General features: G+C 37.1%; 3 protein-coding genes; 2 read left to right on the forward strand and 1 right to left on the reverse strand.

Moving 5' to 3' along the window:
* Window positions 1-2528: 2528 nt before the first annotated feature.
* Window positions 2529-4130, forward strand: FFUJ_11428 (uncharacterized protein; the record flags this gene model as incomplete). XM_023570326.1 has 2 exons in its annotated part: window positions 2529-2620; window positions 2672-4130. 2 exons carry the CDS (start codon window positions 2529-2531, stop codon window positions 4128-4130), a joined length of 1551 nt encoding a protein of 516 aa, XP_023437454.1.
* Window positions 4131-5465: 1335 nt separating this feature from the next.
* Window positions 5466-7292, reverse strand: FFUJ_11429 (related to cytochrome p450 7a1; the record flags this gene model as incomplete). XM_023570327.1 has 3 exons in its annotated part: window positions 5466-6192; window positions 6245-6994; window positions 7048-7292. 3 exons carry the CDS (start codon window positions 7290-7292, stop codon window positions 5466-5468), a joined length of 1722 nt encoding a protein of 573 aa, XP_023437455.1.
* Window positions 7293-18106: 10814 nt separating this feature from the next.
* FFUJ_11430 (related to tripeptidyl-peptidase I) lies at window positions 18107-20007 on the forward strand (the record flags this gene model as incomplete). XM_023570328.1 has 3 exons in its annotated part: window positions 18107-19023; window positions 19073-19208; window positions 19261-20007. 3 exons carry the CDS (start codon window positions 18107-18109, stop codon window positions 20005-20007), a joined length of 1800 nt encoding a protein of 599 aa, XP_023437456.1.
* Window positions 20008-20045: the final 38 nt, after the last annotated feature.

Genomic DNA, 20045 nt, shown 5'->3' on the forward strand with positions numbered 1-20045 from the left:
TTGATTGCGAAGCATATAGTCTCATAGATAAAAACAGAGATGAAAGGCTTCTATTGTACCTTGGGATTCTTTGTTACTGGAAAGTACCTCTTTGTGAACGGCAAGACTTCCAGCTTTTGACAAACTCTATCCGCCTATATGCAGCGGTATGCTTTTCCGGTTGGGTCCTCACGATTTCTCTTTATTTAAGTCTGCATATCGGCAATCCATGCACTTATATCCCTTCAATGTTTTTTTCCCCCTCTCTGAGTTGAGAGCAAGTACCCAAGTCTTTGTCTCTTAGTCCGAGCTGATTGGCTGGGTGGCAACGTTCCCATCGTGTTTCCGTCTCCTTATACTGGCAACGGCATATCCTGATAATCTCATTCGGCCGACACATGATCTCTGGATGCTGTCTCGTCTCCTTGGGATTCGTGTCTTGTCCTTCGGGATTAGTGTGTTATGAACCATCGATTGGTGGACAATGATATGTGTTTTATATACCAAATTGATCTCCACCTTCTTATTCATTGTTGGAAATACTCTCATCACCAAATGTGTAGGGACATATACACGTATTGCTATTACAATGATTGTCAGAAACATTGATTGTGCGTGATTCTTGAGTCCGAAATCTTCTCCCGTGACTCACTTTCTTTACCTCTGGATGACAGAACAGATGCTATCGATACTGAGAAGCCATCTACAAGTCCTTGTCAAGACTCACTTTCTGTCCTTTTGGTGTTTTGTATAGTGTAGTCTACTGATGGTCTTGCTTCTGGCTCTCAAATGATTCCTCCTTACCCTTGGGCCAAGACACTTTAGTAGTCGAATCACCGAGGCAAGGGAAATAAAATGACCTCTGTTTACCGGCACTTCAATGGAAGTTACGAGGAATATTCAAGTAAAACCATAACATCATTTCGAAGACACCCTGACTATATATGGCAAACTTATGACCCTGTCCCCTGTTGCTTCTTTTCCATAGCATTCCAACATGTCAAGCACATCCATGGAAGGATTCGAGGATCGTTCCTATAAAAGCCAGGGCATTTCGACGTGTTGAGATATGGGGTGTCTCTCGAGCAAGTCCTCCACTCTGTAGGGGATGCCATTGTCGCGCCGCAGCTACAACGCCATTCCTGTGGTGTCATAATGCACATGATGATTGCATGCTGTCCCCGGCTGCACTTGATCTTTGATTTATTCCTTCTTTCAACGTCTTTCGGTAGTCTCTGGTCATGTTTGCGGCAGAGCTGGAGGAAGCTGCTCAATTTATACTTCGAAATGGGCCACTCTGTCTGGTCAACAAATCCATAAATATCATTCACAGTCCCTTCTCATGCAACAGCACTAGGAAGCTGGTTTTCTGCAACACGAAAGAATGCTATCTGCCAGTTATGGTGCGATGGATTCGACCGGCATATCACTGTTTCTTTTCGGCACAGCTGAATACATTCATCAAGGGCAGAAGCTCGGAGAGTTCGGTAGCCATTGGTGAATAAGCGCAGAGCGTCATAAAGCCAAGTGAAGCTGGAACATTATTTGCATGATCAGCTCTATCGTGAGTCGAAACATTTAGCATTTTGCACGGTTCTTGACTGCAAATAATTGCATGTCATTCAGGCTCCTTGTAGTTCCAATGTCACTTCCTCAAGTGCCAGTGGGACCGACCTCAACGAGTGACTGTGTACATGAGTATGATCACTGGCAGGGTGCGCTGCCACGGTAAAGGCTCCGACTGGGTAACGAAATGATGAACATGAATCTTTGAACCTGAGAGAACAAAGCTGAAACGGATGTGCGGCTGTTACTTGACAGCTTATTCGTCTCTTTTAAGCCCTGTAAGACCCACGCTAGTGGTCCGACCGGGCCCGCGGGTCTGCGGCCGCCGGAATGTCAAGCAGAAGCCTTACCCCTACCAAAGCCAACATCAACCTCAAAATTGACGTCTACTTACTTTCAAAGACAATGTGACTTGTAATCGGACGCGTGCGGATGCTCGTACCTGAGCCCTATTATGATGTGACCGGACTGTCAATTGTAGACATCTTACCAACAAAGGTCAATGACGAAGCCAGAGTCCACCAATCAATTCTCATGTCGAGATGAACTGATTGAGCAAACCCCTGAAACACTAGGCACCTCTATCCGAGTGCGAACGATGTACGTAGCCTTGTAGGGTAAAGCGACGCCCTGAGCCTCAATCAAAGGTGCCAGATTGCCCCAGAACGCGACTCAACTTGGTGCCCGCGGACGCCCGACGGAATGAATCAGCCCAATCACGACCGCGCTAGCGTCACCGTCACGAACAAGGGCCACGACGGACGACGGAACAAGACTAGGTGATTGGCTAAATAACCCTGCTAATTCACCTTGAAGCCAACCGAGCGTGTCACCATCTGACAGTGGTAACTATTCTATTTTAATAAACTTTACTATAAAATTGTTATGTCCATGCTTCTGAAGCTTCATAGTTAAAGAGCTTAATTCGCTGAACCGTACACGCTTAAACCTTCTCCCATCTTCCCGGGTGCTACAGCTGCACCATGTCGTCAAACATGATCGACCGCCTTCGTAGCAAGAAGAGCGCCAGAAGTCTCAACGACAAGGACAAGGTCTTGAGGAAGCTCAGCCCTGTGTGAGTGCTACCCTGATCCGCAGTCTCAAAGGTAGAGCTAACGTCCTCCAGTGAACACCTCCAAGCTGCTCATTATTCGTTAGGAGCAATTATCGGCTGTGCGATATCATGTCGTTATCGAATCCCCGGAGCACTACTCGCCACGGACGCTGCATCATTCCAGGTTGTTGTTGAGAATGCCTTCGCCCGCGCTATTCTAATGCATCCGCTGTTCACGGTTGGACGAATCAACGCGGACTCTAAGAAGCAATACTGGGTACGACTCGATCAGATTGACTTGAGTAAGCATATAGAATGGCGGACCGTCTCTGATCAAGATTCGTACGAATCAGTCCTTCATGCTACCTTGGAATGGCAAGTCAATGAGCCTTATACGAATCTTGAAACCCAGCCTGGTTGGAGGGCGACTGTACTGAAACCAGCCGAATCTAACTTTATCGATGTTATCTTTGCCTGGGAGCATACCGCGGCAGATGGGAAAAGCGGTAAACTCTTCCAGGCCAGTCTTTTCACTTGTTTCAACACACAAGATGATGGCACCGTGATTCTCAAAGACCGCATCTTCGAGGTCCCAAATACAGAAATCACGCCTCCATTGCATCACCTGATCAAGTTACCCGTTTCCCTGCATTTCATCGTCGGCGAGTTCGGACGGGATATTATCGCTTCGATAAAAGCAAAAGAACTACCTCACATGGCGACATGGGCGCCAATACCAACAGAACCGTCGACGACGAGAATGGTGGCGACGAAAGTTGCGAAGAGTGCACTAAAGCCTGTCCTTAACGCGTGTCGTCAGCACGAGACGACCTTGACGGGGCTTATGCACGCACTCATTGCGGTATCGATGGCGACGAGACTGGCGGAGATCAAGGCTTCTGCGTTCTTATGCGGTACACCTGTATGTCTGAGACAGTTTCAGAAGCCAGGACATCAGAGCATCGACATGAACAAGACGGCCATTAACAGCGTGGCATACTGGCCGTTTACTTTTGACAAAGAACTCGTGGCCAAGGTTCGGGAACAGATGAATGAGGCTCAAATAAAGCCGAACATGAGCACAAATCTGGAAGAAACGGTCTGGTCCTCTGCTAAAGCGATACGGGATGGTCTATCTGCCAAGCTGGACTTGGGCACGAAGAATGACCATATTGGGCTGGCCAAGTTTGTCAAGGACTGGCAATCTTTCGTCAAGGACCATGGCAAAACGCGATCGTATTCATGGGAGATAAGCAATCTTGGCGTCATACAGGGAAAGGCGGACGGTGAGGGTGATAAGTGGGCTATTGAGAGTGCGACATTCACACAGACTGCGCCCACATTTGGTTCGGCGTTGACATTCAGTGTCATCTCTGCTCAGGGCGGGGACTTGGTAATAACGAATACGTGGCAGGTTGGGGTTGTTGAGGAGGAATTAGCTCTTGGTGTGAGCTCTGATTTGGAGGGTTGGTTGAATGAGTTGGGGAGCACCGGGAGTATCAATTTTGCAAAAGGTCAGATGCCGAGCTGAGGACTAGCAGTAAATTCTTGGAGTCAGCGGGGAAGGAGATTTGTCTTAGTACGGACAGAGTGATACCACCTATTGATGATTCAATGTTTGTATTCAGTATACTTAGTACTACACCGTCTTAACTCGTCATATATTCTCAAAGTATGGCCCCAACAACCCATAATGGTATACTCGTAACGTATCATTCGACTCAAGATATCTTCAGCGATTTTCTAGTTGGCCTTTGTTGAGCTTTTAGATGAGATGCGTGCTTGTCAGGATATCTTGATTGAGTATGTCGCCACGCCAAACAACAGATTGACAGAATAGTTAATAGTAGACTTATAATAATGAAATGCAGTGATCCAGCAGATTGAATGTCCCAAGACACTTCCCTGTGGGTGGCATTCCAAGAAGGAAGGTCTAGGTTATCACTCCAGGATAGCCGCCCTGGAGGAGGTGGCAGCGATTTTGCCAAGGCGGCTTTGCAATCCTCCGAGACGTGTCCAGCCTTCTAAAACATAATCAGCATGATTCACACCTTTGATATTAGGCTACTTACTGAGTCTTCCTTACACTGGTTTAGATAATCCTTAAGGGCAGACCACTCGGCGAGTTTGAGCTGCTTGTCCGAGAGCAGCAGGCCACGAAAGGCTGGAACAAGAGCGGCAATTGATACTACTGTGCTAACAAAAGCGAGGATCCAACCGCAAAGAGACAAGAAGTGCTTTTGAAATAGCTTGTGAAAGTTTCGGGCTCTGGAAACGGGTTGATGGTCAGGCGGCCCTAGCTCAATGTCTCGCGACAGAGGCACCAAATGGCCTGAAGCTTGGCCAGGTCTTGATACGTCATCTGGTGCCATCAAGATCCGCAGTTCTCTAGGAGAAAAATTGAAGAGAAATGTTGAGAGGGTTGAGATGAAATTTGATGTGACATGACGCGGTCAATGGGCAGCAAGGTCAGCTTATCTTTGTGGCTTGCTTTATCCAACCAGAAGTTGTAATCACCTTAGCATAGCCACCGGCAAGGTTGAAAATGAAGCAATCCTTCCCTGCATTATCTATCACATTTCAAATTATGCCTAGTTCAGACGGATGATGATTTTACTGGTTGCTTCAGTCAATTTCCAAATCTCTCCAAAAACGGGGTTTGATTATGAAGGGGCCCAAGCTTGCTATCAATGATGACCATTGTTCTCGTGGGCTGATAGTCCCTCTCCTGTTTAGTCGTTGAGCTTGATCAAGAGACTTCATCACCGATCTTGAAGAGCTAGTAGTCAGATCCAAGAATATGCTGCTCTTTTGAAATGTCGTATCTGGTCTATATATACTGCAACAAAAAGCCAACCTAGCCATATCAGAGCTTCCGCCTCCTCATCCGAACAGCGACCTTGCCCTTGGGCGGAATAGTTCCAAACGGAAAGTAATCCATGTTCGGCCTAACCCTACTCGCAGCTTCGGGGTCAAGAAGTTGAATGTCAAACGCACGCAGAGCAACTGCCGCTGCAGCTATGAGTTCCTGTTTGGCGAAGAATCGACCAGGGCACATTCTTGTCCCGCCTCCGTAAGGATACCAATATCCCAGCGTTCCATCAAGAGTAGACCGTGCTTTACGATCGTCCCCTGAGGAACGCTTTGCAGGCTTGTCGGCAGAAGCAGTTGGTCGAACTGGACCGCTAGTCGGGTCGTTCTGGTAGACCAGAAATCTCTCTGCCCAGAACGACTCAACGGGATGCTCTTCAGTTCCTCCAGGCTTTACATGTCCAGTGTTCCAAAAGTCGGGATCATGGCCGCCAACCCAGGATGAGGATAGCATGCCAACGCCCTGCTTGAACTGCCACTTTCCGAATTTGAGATTGGGGATGATGGGTGTTCGTCCAACGGGTGAAGCGACGCGAAGACGCAGCGTCTCGAGGTAGATGGAGTTGATCAGGGGGCCGGAGCAGAGCCTTTCGATATCGAAAGAGAGGGACTTGTCGATGAATGAACGCTGCATCTCAGCCATTACTCTGTCCTTCAGGTCCTTGTCGAGTAAGATATCGAGGAGGATCCACATGCCAGCGGGAATGGCATTAGCATTTACCCTGCGAGTCATTAGCCAAGCCCATAGTCTAAGTTAGTAGTTACTCGACTTACGCCCACATGAGCCCAAGGTCAAGAGCAGCACCACCTCGCGGAGTCATCCCAACGCTCTGAAACATCTTCTGTCTAGCACTCATCAACTTCGTACCAAACTCCGATGTCCATTCCTCCCTGATGACACCGTCTTCATCAGTAAAGTCAAATAGCTTGTTTCCATACTCATGGTACCGCAGCATGCTCTCGAGGCACTTGTCTCTGGCTGCATAACTCTTCGGAACAAGCCATCGAGGCATCCGCCTGAAAAGATCGGGAAGCTGATAGTCAAAAACCCAAAAGTCCTCAATGAAAGTCGGCGAGAGTTCGAGGAACTTATCACCACATAGTGCAGTTATTGCAGCGCGGAAAAGGTTGTTCTTAAGCCACTCGTAAAGATCATCGACCTCAGTCCACTCGCCTTCACTGAAACTGGTATCTTTCTCGATCATGTCAGAGTAGACCTCGACAAATTTTGCAGTCATGGAGTTTAGTGGCCCTCCTGTCAAAAGAGCATGCAAATCACGATGGTGAACAAAGTCAAATCTCTTCAATGGATCAACATGTCCATATTTAGAATCATCATCGACATAGATTGGCATATCACACTCTGGCAAGCCAAAAGCATCTCGAACCGTCATGACACCAAGGGACTTGGTAGTCAAGTGTCGCGACGCCTTGAAGAGCTCAATGATAGGCTGGCCGTGAGGAATAAAGTACATAGGCTCAGCGCCGACAAAGATACGAAGCGGGACTTTGCCGAATTTGGATCTGGACTCGGAGATCAGTGGAGGAAATAGACTTATCGGCCCGGGAGAACTCACAGGATAGACGATAAGAAGCGCTCAGTGTCGAAAGCGAAGCCAATTGTGTTTCCTACGTACGGGATCCAGTACGGAACCCTCGGGGGCTCTCGTGCGCTTTGACCATGCTGATAGCCATTATTGCCGAAGGACGTGAAGACGTATGTCACGATGAAGGGGAGAATGACGAGGCTGAGGACTTTGAAGTAGGTTGTCGTCTCTGTCGCTGTGCCTGGATTGGCTGCGGCAGTCTCGCTGGTGTTCATTGTGCCACGGCGAAAGGGGTTGAGTGGTTGAGATTGGATGCTGACATGTTGATTGCCATTTTGACCGCTATCGAAAACGAGTGATGTGATTGGCGAGGTGGGAGATTTGATCAAACTTAATGTAAAGGGTTAACGTCAGATACGGGGAAACCGGCCACCCCCAGAAACCGGCCACCCTTAATAAAACACTAAGAATAAAATATAATTAGGAACTTAATTAATTAATTATCACTATATTTTTCTAATTTAATAAAATTTATATTAGTAAATATTTAGATAAAATTAAGTATAAAAATCTTTAAGTTTTAATTTTCTAATGCAATTTAACGTTCTTTATAGTTATAACACTTTTTATATCTATTTGCAAGCCTTTAAAATTATTAGTACCTTTATAAACTTAGCATTTCTATTATATATAACTTTCTTTCTCTTTTTTAAAAGATATTCCTCTTATTCTACCTATAATATTATAATTTCTCGTTTTTAATGCTTAATTAGGAAGTTATAACTATTAAGTTAACTGCTAATCTTCTAGAAAAGCAGCCTAATAGCCAGGTTATTAGAGATAACGCTTAAAATAACTTAAAGGACTTAATAAAGCTATATAGATAATTAGGAAGTTATAAGAAAACTAGAATTTTTCAGTTTTGCTAGAAAAATAGCTATAATAATAGAAGTAGGTATCTTAGGAGTTTAAGTAACTATTAGGTTTATTAAGACCTTTACTAGATTAACTAGCTATAATCTAGTTACTTTCTAGCTAATTAAGGCATTTAACTTTATAATAGCTTTCTTTTAGGCTTTATTATAATTATATAAGAAGGTAATCTTACTGATATAACTTAAATCTATAATAAAAGTAAGATTTAAGAGGAATTTTTAATATGCCTTCTTTAACAGTCTAAAGACTATAATATCTAATAGTTAAAGGATATAAGAAGTATATACTAAAAGGAAAAGTATAAATATATTATTATTATAACACTTAAATAAGAAGTTATTAGTTATATAACTTCTATAACCATTAAGGATTAATAGATAAGGTTCTTTAGGATTTTTAGGCTTTATTAATAAAATAAATACTATTTTTAACTAAATTAATGCAATATAATTATTTATCTAGCCTTTCTTACTGCTAGTAAATTTCTAGTCTTTTAAGAAGTTTAATTTCTCTAAAAAATACTATTATTAGACTGTTTTCCCTTTAAAAATTACTAAAGGTCTTAGGACCTTCCCTATTACTAAAATATACTTAAGGATTATAATCTAAGTGTTACGACCCCAGTATTTACGTCACATATGTATAAGGGGCCTATAATCTTTATCTAATAAGAATGCAACTAATATTAGAGGATAAACCTAATAATAGACCAATCCTATATAGGACTGACTAACATTAAACCAATAGCAGTCTAGAAATGCATCGCGCCAGGACCAACAATAACCTTATATATAGTCGACCCTACTAAAGACATTCTAGTATATATATACATTTATTTAGCATTAAATAGAACTTAGCTTATTAGCTATTAATAAAGCATCTTTATATTAATAAGCCTAATATATATTACTTAATTATTAAGAGATATAATACCTTATAAAGCTTAGTATTATACCTTACATTATCTATAAATATAAACCTAATATAGACTAATTTACCTGTTTAGAAACCTAACCGTTATATATTAATAGCTCTTATTTAGACTGTACTGCATAACGCTAAGCAATACTAACGTAATAACACCTATAACTCCTATCTAACCTCCTAATGCCAGATATATATAGCATATCCTATAATAGGAAGTTCCCCCTAATATAGAGGACATTCTTATAGAAATTAATAAAGAAGAAGAAGAAGATATTGCTCTAGCCTACCTAACTACTCACAAAGAGGAAGTTATAAAGCTTAGGCATAAGTTTATATATCTTAACTAGCAGTATAATACACTACTAAGTAATTTTAAAAAGAATATTAGGATTTCCTAAAATTAAATTAAAAGACTAAAGAAAAAGGTAACTAAACTTACTAAACTTACTAAAGCCCTTAGGGCTAAAGTAGAAAAGAGTTAAAAGCTCTATAGAGAGTATATTAAGTATACTATAGTGCTTACTGTTATAGGAAAGGATCCTAAAGAAATCTTATAACCCTATTAGCCAGACTTATTTAATAGTGACGCAGATAAGCTTTAAGGATTCCTTATTAGTCTCTAAAGTTACTAGATATATTACCCTATTTAATTTACTACTAAAGAACTTAGGGTTAGATATAGAATAGGATTCCTTAAGGATAAAGTATTGCGACTTATAGAACCTATTATCTATAATTATATTAATAATCCTAAAGAGAAATAATAGGAAATAATAAAGTGCGTCTATAAAAAGTATAAATACTTTAAAGATAAACTTAAGAATGCCTTTAGAGTTATAGATAAAAAACAAACTATAGAAATAAAAATCCAATAACTTAAATAATAAGGATCTGCAGCAAACTATCTAGCTAAATATTGCTATTAGGCAGCTAGACTTAATTAAGGTAAAGAAGCATATATAGTATAGGTATATTTAGGACTTAAGTTAGAAGTTAAGGATACTATAGTTAATATCAGACCTAAGCCTAAAAACCTAAATAAACTAGCCAATATTACTATAAAAATTAATAACTAATAATTCAAATAACAATAAGAAAAGCAAGCTAAAAAGAATAGAGGATTATATAACCCCTAATAGAATATAAAATAACAGAATGCCAATTAAAGCAAGAAATAACTACCTAACACTTAGTATAGTATAGAACCAGGACCTATAATTCTAGGAGCCATATAATACAATAATAATTAAAGGTAATGCAATATATTAAAGGTTAAATGCTATAATTGCAATTAATTTGAATATATTGCCAATAAATGCCTACAACTAAAATAACCTAAAGACCCTAATTACAGTAAGTAAATACTAAAAGCTACTAATAAACAAAACCTGCAGATAGTTATCTAGATTTAAACCCTAGGGATAACGTAAAGCATATATAATATATTATAAGATACTGCATTTAGGAAAAGTTATATAAGCTATAAATAGCAATAATATACTAGCAGTTCTATATAAGAATTATAAGATAAATTCCTAACTAAAGAAGATATAAAAAAGGGCAATATACTATATATTCTAATGCTATATAATTGAAAGGCATAAAAATACTGTAAGAAGGCTAGAGAAGACCTAGCCTACTAAGAGGCAGAATGAAAATAATAGCAGAAAGTATACTAAAGATAGAAAGCAGAAAAGGAAGCCATTAAAACAGAAATATTAAGAATAATAAGACAATAAAGTATATTAAAAGGAAAGGAAATAATATAATATATTAATGCAATTTTAACCTAAACTATAATCTAAGTTACTAAAAAAGTGGTAAGAGCAGAAAGACTAGCAGGAGATAACCTATATATAAAAAAATATCGAAAAGATTAGAATATAGGATATAAAGGAGGCATAGCATATATAACTGCATAATATCTTTAGAAGGAAGATAAATAATTAGAGCAAAAGTGGAAGTAACCTTATAAACCTTTATATAATAAATAAAGATTAAAGATCTAGACTTCTAGAGAAGAAATATGCATTTAAAGGGCCAGGAAATATATTAATATAGATAACTTATTAATAATTTATATCTGCGCTTACTATATAGAAGATGCCATAAATCTATTATATAAGGAACTAAAGTTTAACCCTTAAGATTATATAATAATACTACCTATATATTTAGAATATAATAAATTATTATAGATATCTTATAGATACCACTAGTATACTAAGTATAGATAGGAAAAGGAAGATAATAATTGCTTTCCTATTATAATACTAGAAATACCTAATAATAAGCCATACTAAAGAGAGGAAATAAAAGGATACCTACTAAGTATATAATATAAAAACCTTAAAGTACTAGAACTTTAATTCTATATAGCCTACTATAGAGAAGTCTAGAAGGATAAGAATATATAAGTAGAATTATAACAGATAATTTAAGATATTACCCTAATAGAAGAAGAGTTCAACTAATAGCATAAAGATAACAGTAATGAATAGTCTGTAAATAATATTAGCTTAGAAGAATCAAAAGAAGTCACAATACAGCCAGAAATATAGGATAAAATACTAGAGGAGCTAAAAAAGTTCTTCAATATACCCTATAATAATAAAAATAAACTTACCTAAGAATAAAAGGAAGCCTAAAGGAAATACAACAGATATAAGTAAGAACTTATAAAGGAACGATACGCCATAAGTAAAGTAGAATATATAGAAGGCTATATAAACCCTAAAAAGTGTTATAAGAGTTACCTTAACACTAGCGGAGCGCTATATAAGTAATAGATAATAGAGTTATAACAATATAAATTATAACTAAAAACAGTTAAGAAATAATATAAGGAATTAGAAGACTGTTATTAATAATAAATATTTAATAATAAATTTATTAATAACTGCACTAATAGTAAGGGTTACTGCAATAATAATTATAAATAAACCTACTAAAATGCCTTAAGAAAAGAGATATGCCTTCTATAATAATAAAGCTATAGAAGCATAAGAGCTAAGGACGAGAATAACTTAGACCTATAAGAGCTTTAGGAGCTATATAAGATAATAGACCTAACTGCCTAGTGCTATAAGCTTGGATTAAAGGGAGATAGCTAAATGCTTAAATTGATAGTAGAGTAAAGAAAAACTTTATTAACTTAAAAATAGTTATAAAGCTAAAGCTACTATAGAGAAAAAAGAAATAGACCTACTGCCTTATTAATGCGGAAAGACAGTTCTTTAACTATAATAACGGTATTATTAACTAAAAAATTAATTACTTTAAGGTCTTTATTAAAGAGAAGAATTAAGGAATTAGTTTTAATATTATACCTTTAGGAGAGGAGATAGATATTATTTTAGGTATAGATTAGCTAAAACGATAAAACCTGCATATTAACTAGAAGACCGGCCAAGTTATATTTCTAGGTGACTCTAACAGTAATAATAGAATGATTATAAAGAGTAATAAGAGATCTTAAATACTAACTAAAAGAGATAGCAGTAATAAGAGCGAAAACAAGAAATCGCCACCTCTAAAAGGAGTATAACATAAGTATAAGAAAGGCATAAAGAATAAAATAGAAATCTTAAGGATCCTATAGAAAGAAGACTTATAAAAGGAAGAAGAAATAAAAATAAAGTCTAGATAAAACCGATTTAAGAATGTTCTAAAGGAATACTGGATATATAATAAGCTATTTAGTGAAGACCTAGAAATAGGAATCCTAGAATATAGCTAATAGGATTATAAAATTAAGCTTATAGATAATAAACTACTATTATAGAAATTATACTTATTAAATTAATGAGAACTGTAAGTCTAAAAGGAATATATTAATAAAATGCTAAAGAAAGGCTATATTAAGATATCTAACTTATTATTAGCCTTAGTAATGTTTTTTATACTTAAGAAAAACGGAAAGAACTGACTAGTAATTAACTACTGACTACTAAATGTATATACTATTAAGGACTGAATCCCGCTTTTACTTATTATAGAACTTAAGGATCGGTTATAAGGTAAATAGATCTTTATAGCTCTAGACCTAAAAGAAGTATATAATCTTATCTATATTAAGGAAGGAAATAAATGGAAAATGGCATTCAGGACTAGATTAGGACTTTATAAGTATATGGTTATGCCTTTCGGTCTTACTAATGCATCTATAACGTTTTAATGGATAATTAATAGTATACTTTAATAATACCTTAATATCTTTATTATATACTACCTAAATAATATCCTAATCTTCTTAGATAATAAAGAAGAATATAAGGAATATATCTATAAGGTTTTAAAAGCATTATAAGACGCCAAGCTATTAGTTAAATTAGAGAAAAGCTTCTTTCACATTAAGAAAGTAGACTTCCTAGGATATACCATTATACCTAAAGAAATTTAGATAGAATAAAAGAAAATCTTAGTAGTAGCGGATTAGAAGGTCCCTAGAAATATAAAGGAAATATAAGCCTTTCTGGGATTTATTAATTATTACTAAAGATTTATTAAAAACTTTAGCAAGATTGCTAACCTACTAATAGAATTAATAAAGAAAGATTAGAAGTTTAAATAAAGCAATAAGGCATAGAAAGCCTTTAAGCAGCTTAAGGAAGCTATCCTTAGTAAACCAGTTTTAATTATATTTAACCCAGAAAGAGAAATTAAACTAAAAATAGATATATCTAACTACACTCTAAGAGGATAAATCAGTTAATAAGATAATGCAGGGAAGCTGTATCCTATTGCATTCTACTTATATAAGTTATATAATATAGAACTTTACTATCTAATTTACAATAAGGAATTCCTAGCAATTATTAACTGTTTTAAAGAGTTTAGGCACTATCTTATAGAAAGTAAATATTAAGTTAAGGTATATATAAATTACTAGAATATCTTATATTTTATAACTACCTATAAACTTAATTAATAATAGTTATGCTATATAGAATACTTATGTGAATTCGATTTTATAATTATCTATAGGAAAGGATTAGAAAATAGAAGAGTAGATGCAATTAGCTAATAACTGGATTATAATACTGGCACTGTAAAAGCGAATAAATAAGTGCTAGAAAAAAATAAAAAAGGAGAATATATCTTTATTTAGTAAATGCAAACCTTAGGATAGATAGAAGCCATAATAATTAAGGAAATCCTAGAAGAACTAGAGGAGTTTATATAAGAATTCTATAAGTATCCTGCATATAGATACCAGGGGGTAATAAAAACCCTTAAATAGCTCCTATAGTATAGATATAGGATATAATGAATAACGGTAGAAAAGGTTATTAAATAATATAACCTCTATACTAAGATAAAAGCATGATAATATAAACCTTATGGAGAACTTTAACTACTGCCTGTAGTATAATAACTGTAGGACTCAATTATAATAGACTTTATTATAAAGTTACTACTATCTAAAGAACCCTTAACTAGAATCTTTTACAATAATATTATAGTTATTATAGACTGACTTATTAAGTTCTTATACTACTTACTATATAGGGAAGATATAGATATAGAAAAACTTATATATATTATCTATAAATATATTATTAGTATATATAGATTGCTAACTGAAATTATTTTAGATAGAGGACTAATACTTGCATTAAGATTTTAAAATGCACTTACAGCACTACTAGGCCTGAATTATAAGCTTATAATAGCATTTAGAGCCTAGATAGATGGATAGATAGAATGAATAAATTAAGTGCTAGAACAGTACTTATAGTATTATATTAACTATAAATAAGATAACTAGGTTAAAAAACTACTATATGTCTAGCTAGTATATAATACTGCCTATAACGAAAGTATAAAGCTTATACCAGTATATACCAATTTCGGGTTTATACTAAAAGTATACTAAGACCTATAAGAACTTAAGATAACTAACCTAGCGGCAATAATTAAGAGTAACAACCTAAAGAACCTATATAATAAACTTTAAATAGAACTTAAATTCATTAGAAAATAGATATAACGATATTATAATCCTAAGAAGGCAGAGGGACTTACCTTTATAGAGGGAGATATAGTTTACCTATCTATAAGAAATATTACTACTAAGCAACTAAATCATAAACTTAATTTTAAGTATATTAGACCGTATAAAATTATTAAGAAGGTCTTAAAGAATAACTATAAACTAGAATTACTACTAAAGGTTAGGATCTATCCTATCTTTTATATTTTACTGCTTAAATCAGCAGCAGATATAATTTACATTAAAATATATAACAAGCCTATTAAGGTAGAAAGACTAGAGAGCTATAAAGTAAAAGTAATAAGGAAAATAAGGATAGTTAATAAGAAAATAGAATACCTTATTAAGTGGAAAAACTACCTGGAAAGTGAAAATATATAGGAATTACTAAAATACCTTATTAATGCCTAGAGATTCCTAAAGAAGTTCTACTAAAATCAAATAAAAGCAAAGTATTAAGGAAGTTATCCCCTAAACTAAAAGTAGATTAGTTAATATTATTTAGGATATAATTAACCTAAAGATCCTTAACTAGAGCACTTTTATAAGTATCTAATATTAATAATAAAGTATCTTACTATTCTACCTCTTGCAAATCCTAATAAATAGCTTTAAAATGCTTCTCTTTTACCTAATTTTAAATCTTATAAATGCAGAAAAGATAACTAGCAGCTTTAGTAAGGCATGTTTATAAAGCTACTATCTCCTTATAAAGCTTAAGAAGATCCTTACTTACTTAATCTTTATTATTTTCTAATTTCTTTTTTTATTTTATTAAAGATATTACTGTAAATTTAGTAAGGACCTTAAAAAATTAAGAAGATATAGTAACTTATATAAAAAAGTAATATAGATACTATTATAAGACTTTTTAGCCTAAATATATTTACTGTAACGTAAGGAATCTGCAGATATAAAACATTTTTCACTCTTGCTAGCCTAAAAATAATAAGTATATAGCATATCGGCTTTCTTATATATAAATTCTACAGAAAGCGTAAGCATTTAAATTTTATAATCTTTTTAAGATATCTACTTAGAAATATAGTTAGATATAGCAGGATATGTTAATAAAAGGTTTAAGTTAGGACTTACTAAAAGATATATAATATTAATTAAGATAATAGGCCTTAAGGATAAGACTACTAAAGAGGGAAGATTGTATTATAACTCTAGTATTTACGTTATGTATATATAAGGGGCCTATAATCTTTATCTAATAAAAATGTAACTAATATTAGAGGATGAACCTAATAATAGATTAATTCTATATAGGACTGACTAATATTAGACTAATAGCGGTTTAGGAATATATTACGCCAGGACTGATAATAACCTTATATATAGTTAACCCTACTAAAGATATTTTAATATATATATATATTTATTTAGTATTAAATAGAACTTAGCTTACTAGCTATTAATAAAGTATCTTTATATTAATAAGCCTAATATATATTACTTAATTATTAAGAGACGTGACACCTTGTAAAGCTCAGCATTACGCCCTACATTATCTGCAAACATAAACCTAGTACGGACTAGTTTACCTGTTTAGAAACCCAACCGTCACACTAAGACCTTAAACCGGGCTAATAAATAAATACTGACTTCTTATCCTTTAACCTAATAAAAAGACTATTTAGTCCTATCCCTTCCATTATACTAACTTTATTAATATTATATCTATTTCTCTATTTAACTATTTAAACTACTGGCATTAATAATAATATAAAGAAAGCCTTAATAAGTTTAGTAAATACTCTATTATATTAATTAGAATCTATATATTTCTCTAGTAAAGTCTTTACTTTCTTATTTCTATTTATAAAAGCAGATAACTAATATTTTCTAATGCCTTCTAAGAAGCTATTATATATTATAATCTAGTTTATAAAGTATTAGACCTGCTAATATAATATAGAACATCCTAAATCGGCTTAAACCAGTATCTAATCTCTTAAATGCCTTTCCTAAATAGCTAAAAGCTTTTAATTAGGTTTATAAGCTTATTTTAGTGTTATAGCACCTTTAATCCGATTTTAAAGGGTAGAATAGTTAATACTATAAGCTATAGCAGCTTTATTTACAGAAATTCTATTTACAACTATCTAAAAAGCGGCACTTATATCTTTTTTAGTAAATTTTATTATTCTAAATTAATTAATATAGTTTATAAGTTTCTATAATTAAAATTAGTAAAGTTATAAATTAATTAAGATATTATAAATTAGGTAGTTAGGTTAAAAAGCAGGTAGCCAGTTTCTAGGGGTAGCCGGTTTCCCCGTATCTGACGTTAGCATGTACAATATATACGACCGGTATGTGAAGTTGGATAACCTAGAGCAATGGCTTATAAATGATTCAATGTCTATATCTCGACAGAAAATCACTCAACATTTCAATCCAAAGGTAGAAAGTAATAGAATTTATTTTTATAGATCTATATTACACAGAAAGTCATAAGCGCTGATCATTGTGTTGTTTTGATGGGCAAAGCTCTGAATTAATTGCCACGCGAGCACCAACATCATTTTGTGATAAGTGCCAAGGATTCACGGATCAACGCTTCGTACTTTCAAGACCTTCTATACCCGACTATTCCCAGTAGACCCATCAACGGCATTATTCCAGAAGCAATCCTTCCCGCCGACTCGCTTGGCATGTGCCCTGTGTGATGCATGACTAATTCCGTAAACTCAATACCTAATAACCTCGAACTCAATCTCACCATTTCCGTATTTACATCCGTGTAACCTTCCATCCCCGTCCCATTCCGCAACGCACTTTTGTCCTCCAGATCGCGTGATTCATCCAACAAAAAGTCCATCAAAAAAGGAACCAGAACCAACACAAACATTCCCTCACAGATAAGATAGCGAATGCCGTTATCCGTGCGTGACCCCACAGAGCGCCCCTGAGTAACTTCCCATATCGGACTAATCGCATCATGATCTGCATACGGGATACGGAAAATGCCCCCAATCGAGAAGCTCGGCGCCAAGAACCCCGGAGGCCTTTTGTCCAACACTGAGTCCTTTTGTGAATCGTCCTCTCCATTTCTTTGCCGTGTTATCCAGAGGTGCCTGAACTTGACAATTCGTGATAAGTGATAAGAAGTGATAATTTAGATAAATGAGCCAAATTCACAGAGATCAGAAGTTTTATCTGTCATCCAGTTTCTGGTCTTGTCAAGTCATTCTTTTGTTCTGCTAGGTGCCCCACGTCACCATGTATATCTCCTCCCAGAACCTGGTCCTCGCCTTATCGGCGCTCCCTTCAGCATTTGGCAAATCCTTCTCTCACCATGCCGAAGCTCCTCAAGGCTGGCAGGTTCAGAAAACCGCCAAAGTCGCTTCCAACACGCAGCACGTCTTCAGTCTTGCACTAACCATGCAAAACGTGGACCAGCTCGAATCGAAGCTTCTTGACCTCTCCAGCCCCGACAGCGCCAACTACGGCAACTGGCTGTCCCACGATGAGCTCACCAGCACTCTCTCTCCCTCCAAGGAGGCTGTTGCTAGTGTGACCAAGTGGCTCAAGTCAAAGGGCATCAAGCACTACAAGGTCAACGGTGCTTTCATTGACTTTGCTGCTGATGTTGAGAAGGCCAACACGCTTCTTGGAGGTGATTACCAGTACTACACCAAGGATGGTCAGACCAAGCTGAGAACGCTGTCTTACTCCATTCCTGATGATGTAGCTGATCACGTTCAATTCGTTGATCCTAGCACAAACTTTGGTGGCACCGTTGCCTTCAACCCCGTGCCTCACCCATCACGCACTCTCCAAGAGCGCAAGGTCTCCCCCTCCAAGAGCACTGTTGATGCGTCTTGCCAAACAAGCATCACCCCTTCTTGTCTCAAGCAGATGTACAACATTGGCGACTACACTCCCGATGCCAAGTCTGGAAGCGAGATCGGTTTCAGCAGCTTTCTCGGCCAGGCTGCTATTTACTCCGATGTCTTCAAGTTTGAGGAGCTGTTTGGCATTCCTAAGCAGAACTACACCACTATTTTGATCAACAATGGCACTGATGATCAGAACACTGCGCATAAAAACTACGGAGAAGCTAACCTCGATGCCGAGAACATTGTTGGAATTGCTCATCCTCTTCCTTTCAAGCAGTACATCACTGGAGGTTCACCGTAAGTTTCATTCATCCTATATCAGGCCAAGAGTTACTAACATGCACAGACCCTTCGTTCCCAACATCGATCAGCCTACCGAGAAGGATAACCAGAACGAGCCCTATGTGCCTTTCTTCCGTTACCTCTTGGGCCAGAAGGATCTCCCTGCTGTCATCTCCACTTCTTACGGTGATGAAGAAGACGTAAGTTCCATCATATCGTTCCTGTTACAAAAACCATCTAACTCTGCAACAGAGCGTCCCTCGTGAATATGCTACACTCACCTGTAACATGATCGGCCTTCTCGGCCTACGAGGTATCAGCGTCATCTTCTCCTCCGGTGACATCGGTGTCGGTTCCGGTTGCCTTGCTCCTGACTACAAGACCGTCGAGTTCAACGCCATTTTCCCCGCCACATGCCCCTACCTCACCTCCGTTGGCGGCACCGTCGATGTCACCCCCGAGATCGCCTGGGAGGGATCTTCCGGTGGTTTCAGCAAGTACTTCCCCCGACCTAGCTACCAGGACAAGGCGATCAAGAAGTACTTGAAGACTGTCTCCAAGGAGACCAAGAAGTACTACGGTCCTTACACCAACTGGGAGGGCCGAGGTTTCCCTGATGTCGCTGGACACAGTGTTGCTCCTGACTACGAGGTTATCTACAATGGTAAACAGGCTCGAAGTGGAGGCACCAGTGCTGCTGCTCCCGTCTGGGCTGCTATCGTTGGTCTGTTGAACGATGCTCGCTTCAAGGCTGGTAAGAAGAGCTTGGGCTGGTTGAACCCTCTTATCTACAAGCATGGACCTAAGGTTTTGACTGACATCACCGGTGGCTATGCTATTGGATGTGATGGCAACAACACTCAGTCTGGACAACCTGAGCCCGCTGGATCTGGTCTAGTTCCTGGTGCTCGTTGGAACGCCACAGCTGGATGGGATCCTACCACTGGTTACGGAACTCCCAACTTCCAAAAGTTGAAGGACTTGGTCCTCAGCTTCTAAGATCTATAAAGGATTAGATAATGAACCTGATACGTAAT

This window comes from Fusarium fujikuroi, chromosome FFUJ_chr11 (genome assembly GCF_900079805.1).
Source record: "Fusarium fujikuroi IMI 58289 draft genome, chromosome FFUJ_chr11".
NCBI lineage: Eukaryota > Fungi > Ascomycota > Sordariomycetes > Hypocreales > Nectriaceae > Fusarium > Fusarium fujikuroi.